At 51.6% G+C, this 7265-nt stretch overlaps 1 protein-coding gene across 1 annotated transcript in view; it reads left to right on the forward strand.

The window, feature by feature from the left end:
- Positions 1-7265, forward strand: part of SCAP (SREBF chaperone) — a gene marked incomplete at both ends in the record, with an annotated part of 32020 nt that overhangs the window by 23121 nt on the left and 1634 nt on the right. Inside the window, 7 exons of the mRNA XM_010289257.1 lie at positions 1160-1354; positions 2092-2293; positions 3157-3272; positions 3404-3974; positions 5420-5505; positions 6016-6098; positions 7071-7237. Coding sequence (XP_010287559.1) covers positions 1160-1354; positions 2092-2293; positions 3157-3272; positions 3404-3974; positions 5420-5505; positions 6016-6098; positions 7071-7237 — 1420 coding nt within the window. The remainder of the gene's footprint in view (positions 1-1159; positions 1355-2091; positions 2294-3156; positions 3273-3403; positions 3975-5419; positions 5506-6015; positions 6099-7070; positions 7238-7265) is intronic.

The raw sequence follows: 7265 nt of genomic DNA on the forward strand, positions 1-7265 counted from the left end.
AGAATAAGGATTGTGTTTCTCTCTCTGCTCTTGGCTGTATTACTTGTGTGTTGTCTTCCTTTACCCTGGAGGCGAAGTTCAGAATTTTGTAAAACAATGTATGGTCATCTGTGAGTGATGGGGGTGGTACATGTGAGGAGTAGAGACATCTGAGCTGAGGAAACTTCTTGGTGAGATCTTCTGGCCTGCAGTGTACAGGGAACTGGACCAGATCATTAATTATATCCTTACTTGAATCTGCATGATCCATTTGATCTCATAGAATCATAGACTAGTTTGGGGGGAAGGGACCTGTAAGGCCCATCTAGTCCAACCCCGGCCATGGGCAGGGACATCCCCAACCAGAGCAGGGTACTCAGAGCCCCGTCCAGCCTGAGCTGGGGCGTTCCCAGGGATGGGGCATCCACCACCTCTCTGGGCAACCTGGGACAGGGGTTCACCACCCTCATGGGGAAAAATTTCTTCCTTATGTCTAGTCGAAATCTCCGCTCTTTTAGTTTAGAACCATTACCCCTTGTCCTGTCACTGCAGGCCCTGCTAAAAAGCCTGTCCCCACCTTTCTTACCAGCACCTTTCAGCCCTGGCAGCTGCAGGAAGGTCTCCCCGGAGCCTTCTCTGCTCCAGGCTCAGCCCCCCCACCTCCCTGTCCTCCCAGCAGAGCTGTTCCAGCCCTCGGAGCGTTGCTGGGGCCTCCTCTGGCCCTGCTCCATCAGGTCCATGTCTCTCCTGTGCCGAGGGCTCCGGAGCTGGATGCAGCACTGCAGGGGGGTCTCCCCAGAGCGGGGCAGAGGGGCAGAACCCCCTCCCTCACCCTCCTGGCCACGCGGCTTTGGGTGCAGCCCAGGACATGGTTGGCCGCCTGGGCTGCGAGCGCACAGTGCCGGCTCCTGTCCAGTAGTTCATGTTCATCAATAGTTCATTCCACTGTTGGCTCTTAGCCTCTTCCACAGAGTTAAGGGCTCAAACCTGGGAAATATCTTTAGAGAAAAATATTTCAAAGGAGGTCTTTAGTTTAGAATACCTAAAATGACTGGACTGAAAGTACATACCGAGACCTACCTTGGCTGCTAGTGGGAAGATGAGCTAGGTTATGCATTAGGATTTTTGCGTCTTTTTGTGTTTGTTGTTCCTAAGCTATTCTATCTTTTCATTCCTTCAGATACATCAGCATCCTTCCAGCGATCCCTGTCACGCTGTACCTGAACCCGCAAGAGGCCTTAGAAGTGCGGCATCCCCAGGAGGCTAACCGCTACCACCCCTTCTTATCTTCAAGCAGTGGGAAGCTGGATGCGGAAACTCAGCCTGACCAAGCCTCATCCAAGCTGCAAGGGCACCAGGACGTCACTCTTTACAAGTAAGAGAGTCCTTGATGCAGCCTCCTGACCATGCCTTAGCTCCCTGGGAGACACGGGTTGCTCTTTGGCTGCTTGGCTTTTCTCCGGGTGGGAGACCAAAAAATATTTGTAGAGCTTCAATGCAAAATCCTGTAATGCGCAGGACACTGTAGCTCAGCTAGCGCAGCACTAACTTAATCTCTCCTGGCACTGTTTTTCTCAGCAACTGAGCTCCCCGGCAGCTGACATCCCAGGTTGTTGGCGCACATGATGCATTAACGGGGTTTATCACTGGGTAACAGAGATAGGAGTTCATCTTTGGGAATAAATGTCGTGATTCAATAATGCTTTATTGGGTGTTAGATCAAACTCTCATGCAAGCAAGGACCTTCATTCCCCACTGAGAGGACGGGCTCACAGTTTGCCGTCTGAATCTGCAATCCTCCTTTGGCCGTGTTGAATGTGCTTTGTATTATCCCAATCCCCATCTAGTGTTTTTCTTACTGTCTTAATTGCTATGCACTTTTCTCATTGAAAAGTCTGAAAATCTTGTTGAAATTGAAGGTTCCCATTTAAAAAATCTTCCAGTTTTCCAGAAATCACTATAGCTTATTGGAAATTTTTCTCAGCTGAAAAATTTAGACCAGCAACGTGTGTAATACTTCCACAGTATTTTTCAGACTCCATCCATGGACTAGTAATTGGATCTTTATCTCACCTTCTTTCTCTCTTTGTATCTGTTTGTGTCTCCCACCAGGGTGGCTGCTCTGGGCCTGGCCTCAGGCATTATCCTGGTCCTCCTGCTCTTCTGCCTGTACAGGGTGTTCTGCCCCAAGAACTATGGGCAGAACGGGCTCTCTCACAGCAGGAGGAAGAGGGGGGACCTGCCCTGTGATGATTACGGCTACTCGCCACCCGAGACTGAGATTGTCCCCTTGGTTCTCAGGGGTCACCTCATGGTAGGTCGGACGGGAGCGGTCCTTACAAGAAAGGCATTTTACTGACTTGTGCCACACGTCTTCTGTTTTCTTTGTTTTATTTAAATAACAGCCCTCGCGAAGGACAGACCAGCTGTGCAGCGTCAGCATAATGCAGCCGTGATGGCTAACAGCCAGGGCAAATGCTTTCTATATCTATTGTAGGATATTGTAGCATAAAGTTTTCTGCAGCACTTCTCCATTTCTTCTTGGGACTCACTCTGAGCTTTTGCAATTGCTGTTATTACCATCTCTGTGTAGCCAGCTGTTGGCTTTTATTAGTTGGGCTGATCCAGCCTTCTTTGCTGGGGTAACTCTAGGTTCCTGATATTTAATGCCTACTGGATCATTTTTTTCCTGCTTCCCGAAAGTTGGTGCATAGGTTTGAGCCGTTAGGTGTTGTTTCCAGTGCTAAAAGCATCCATGGGTCTCCACAGAAGTGTGCTGCTGCTCAGTTTACTCATTTTTCTTGAGGGGAAAGATGTTTCTTCCCATTCGGAGATGAAACAAAGCACTTGGGCATCCAGTCAGATGGAGTCTGAATTGCTTCCAGAGAAGCTGCACCTCTGTTCCTGATCCTACTATCTCTTTGGGCCACCCTTTGTCAGGGAAAGGGAAGATGGATGGAGTCTGTCTGTTTTGCAGCTGTCTGGTGCACGTCTAGGGCTCTGGGCAAAGATGTACTCACATTCTCAGAGTCTCCCTATGTTGCTAAGCCAGCCATGTAGTTTTGACATAAAATGTATCATCTCTATAGTTCCTCAGCCTCACGCAAGGTGGTTGTCAGAATCCAGAGGCCTCGGTGGTGCTACGCGCTCAAGCTGTCCTTCTTCTTTCTTCCCCAGGACATCGAATGTCTGGCTAGTGATGGGATGCTGCTTGTCAGCTGCTGCCTGGTGGGCCAGATCCGTGTGTGGGATGCTCAGACTGGCGACTGCCTCACCGTTATTCCCAAACCGAGGTAAGTGGTGTCTGTACCAAGTCATTCAGCTGTGGGCAGATCTCTCCATGATTGCTGCTCATTTCTCTGTAAGAAATCAGAACCTCCGACAGTAGAGGTGGGAGGACTGACCTTTTATTACTGCCTTTTAGGTTGCGAAGAGACAGCAGTGGCGTTTTTGATTACCAGGAAAGCTGGGATCATAGTCCGGATGGCAAGAATGGTCTGGACGACTGTTTTGAGAACAGCCACCAGCTCAAAAGGATGCTCAGCCCTCCCCAGCCTCCGCTTTTCTGCGACCAGCCAGACCTCACATCTCTCATTGACACGAACTTCTCTGAGCAGGTGAAGGTGGCCGAGTCAGAGACGCGGCTCCGTGCTGTGGGCAGTCGCCAGAAGGAAACCGGGTATGATTTCAGCAGCCTGGTTGGTAAAGCATATGAAGAGCATGGCACCTCCAACTGCATGAACTTCACTGGCCTCGCAGCCCCGCATGGACAGGCCGGCTTCTGCCTGGGGAGCAGCAGTCCCCGCTCCCTGGGCTGCGGGAACGAGGAGGGAGGCTGCAGCGGCCGCAGAAGGAGCCTGGGGGACGAGTCTTTTACGGGATTTGACAAATCGTCACCGCTTCCTTCCTGGGGAGGAGACTTGGAGAGCTCTGTCTGGAGCCTGGACCTGCAAGGGAACCTGATTGTGGCTGGCCGGAGTAACGGAAAGCTGGAGGTGAGGAGCAGGGCTCACTGCCAGCCCGGGCGCTGGTAGAGCTGCCGGTGCTGCCGCCGCGCTGGCTCTGTGCAGCGCTGGTGCCACCGCCTGTGCCAGCAGCACCAGCACCGGGCACGTGGCCTCTCAGGCTGCAGGTTAGCACAGGTCCCAGGGCAGAAACTCCTTTTCTGCACTGAAATCTCCGCGTTACGGCTTAATTCGGTTTTAGAACAGAACAGGAATTACAGGATATTGTCTATTACCACCTACAGTCGGTTTTTAAAGCATTCGAAACAGCTTCTCCTGTGATCAGTACTTTGCTTATCTTCTTTTCTGGGTCTTGAGTATTGAAATATTTCAAAGGAGGTTCTTAGTGTACGGAGAAAAAATCTTCAGTTAGTACTAAATACTAGCAGCTCTTTAAGGCTGAAGAAGCTTAAAGATTGTCGTGTCATGAAGTCATGTTGCTGCGCAGTCATGAAATGAAGTAAAATGAATAGGAATTCTGTGAGAGGTTTTGAAGCAAATTTTAAAAGGAAATTTAAATCTTCTCCAGTGAGAAACTTTCAGAATTAGTTTAATTTCATTTTTGGAAATTAAGCTTGAATTTTTCATTCAAAATGAATGTAGGGTGGTGTTTGGTTTTTTTTTAAACAAATACATTTTAAAATAGAATTTTTAATTCTTTTTGACCTGCGCTGCCTGTGAACGGCTCTCATTCTTCACAGCACAGGCATGCACTCCATTGTTTTTCTTTGTCCTTTAAGTATGCTTTTGAGCTCAGATACCTTCTCCCAAGCAGCTGCCTTGAGACACTGACTGAATTTTGCCGCAGACTCTTGTTTCCAGTCCACGTCACAATATTGCTTCAAAATTTTGTGCTTGGCATGGAGCAGATGTGGGGCTGACCGGGAGCCACGAGGGGTGCTGCAGAGCTGGGAACGGGGGGCGGCAGCAGGAGCCCGTGCTGCCGCAGGGTGCGTGTGTGGTGCACCGGTGCTAGCATTCGTTGTGACCCCAGGAAGAAAGACATGCCGATGGTCAAGTATTGATTAAAATACTGTTTATTGGCAGTAATGCTAGAAGGAAAAAGAGGATAGCGGGATCTTGCCCCGCGCTGTGCAGCGTTGGACCATGCAGATCGTGTCCCTGGACAGGTCGGCCAGCAGCATGGTCCTTAGAGCTCTTAGGAGATTGTCTTTGAAGGAAAGAATTCTATTCATCATCTCTGCTGTCAAACAAAAGGATGTTCACTTGAGAACTTGCTGCTTCGCTTTTAGATAGAAGGAGACTGATGGTTGTTATCAGCAGTGCCAAGTGGGAGCTGCCTCCAGGCTATCGGACAGCTAAGGGGGGCAGGGGATGGATGTGTGCAGCACAGGTTAGCCCTTACGTGGATCACCGACTCCTCTGTACAGCCGTCTTCTGGTCGGGATCACAGCAGTAACCCCTTCTCCTTCCAGGTTTGGGATGCTATCGAGGGGACCCTCCGTAGCAGTAATGATGAAGGTCAATCTGGCATCACAGCACTCGTCTTCCTGAACAACAGGTAATTGTGCTTGTGCCCGGTGATCTCCTGCGAGGGGCGGAGAGCACGTGGTGTAAGCCGGGACCTCAGCTCTGACCCTCCTGCCATGGAGACCGAATGGCTCCGGACGGCAGAGGCTCAGAGGGGAAGTCTCTTCCCACCTCTCCAGCTGGGCGCGGTGGAGCGAGCTTTCCTGGGTCCGGCTCTGTTCCAGCAGCCACTTCTTCATGCAGATATTCGGCCTTTCCACTAGTTGCGTGTCCAGAATAATCCAGGGCTGGGAGATGAGGCCTTTGGGTCACTGGTTTCTGGGTGCTGTTATTCAAGAGGCACTGCCATCTGCCAGTTTATTCTGCGGTCTGAGCTGAATATAATTTCCGAGCCCCCTTCCTTGCGATCAGGAGTGCCTCCTCGCAGGGCGAACCTGCGTGGTTTGTGCTCTGCCTCGGAAGAAGGTGCCTGGTCTCAGGGCTCCTCACCCTGTGGGAGCGGGGAACGGCCTCTCCTCATGTGCCTGCGTTTCTCCCTCAGGATCGTCGCTGCCCGGTTGAATGGCTCTTTAGATTTCTTTTCCCTGGAGACACACACGTCCTTGAACCACCTGCAGTTCCGAGGTAAGCAAGCGTCCCAGTGTGCTGTGCACGGCTCTGAGCTCCGCCGAGCCCTTTCCTCTTCCCATGCCTTCTTGCAGCTGACTTTTCCTCACCCCCACTTCATAAGCTTTTGTAATAATGCTCCATTCAAAACACCCTGTGCTGCAGGATGCTGAAGCAGCTGCTGTGGAGAGGTGAGGAATGCTTTGGGAGTTCCCTCTGCAGGGAGAGCGTCTCGATGCTGGTTTTCTGCAGTGCATAGGGCTGAAGGCTAAGACATGCATCCAGGGTCAGCTCTGCCCCGTACCACTTTGCTCTCTCCTCACGTATTTTCTCCTTAGCAAGGTCTGTTCTCACTTGTTTTGCACACCATGTAGTCCTGCACAACCACAATACAGCCTGGGCATCGGCACAACCACGACACACAAAACCAGTCTGTGGTGTCACTGGCTTGCAGTGCAGTGGCTCCTTTGGTTCTGGAGTGGCCTGGAGGGGAGAGAAGCCCTGGCCTTACTCCGGAAGAATGGTTGCCTTCTGGGAGGGATGTCCTGGGGTCCGCAAGCTGCAGATCTGGAAGTGGAGCACGCTTTTCCAGAAAGGACCGGCTGTGGAAATGACATTTCCCTATAGGGCACACACAGTCTTGTGCCCAGCTGTCTGTTCTGCCTCTCTGACGAGGCTAGTAAGCGCAGTGCTCTTGGGCTTCAGGGATCTCAGTCTTGCGTAAGACTTACTGCGTAGGGACCACTGGTCTGCAGAAGGGAGTTCTGCTGCTGAGGACCCTGTTGGAGACCCTTACTCCAGTTGTTCATGAGTGCTGAGCAGCTGTAGCTTCTGCTGGTGTCAGTTTGGCCCTTCGGAGGACCAGCTTCAAATGCTTTAAAATTCAGCATCCAGGCATCCCTGATACCACACCATTTCTGGGTGTTACTAGTCTTGGACCGTAAGGCTGTGACTGCTGCAGTGGGGACTTACCCGCGTGTCTTGCCGCAGGAGCCCCGAGCAGAAGCAGTATCCCGTCCTCTCCCGTGTTCAGCAGCAGTGACATCATCATGTGTCAGCTCACCCACACCGTGTCCTGCGCCCACCAGAAGCCCATCACGGCGCTGAAGGCTGCGGCTGGACGGCTGGGCACTGGGAGCCAGGACCACACTCTGAGAGTAAGGCTTCCTCGGCCGGGGGCTCGGG

This window comes from Phaethon lepturus, unplaced genomic scaffold (genome assembly GCF_000687285.1).
Source record: "Phaethon lepturus isolate BGI_N335 unplaced genomic scaffold, ASM68728v1 scaffold35826, whole genome shotgun sequence".
Lineage (NCBI taxonomy): Eukaryota > Metazoa > Chordata > Aves > Phaethontiformes > Phaethontidae > Phaethon > Phaethon lepturus.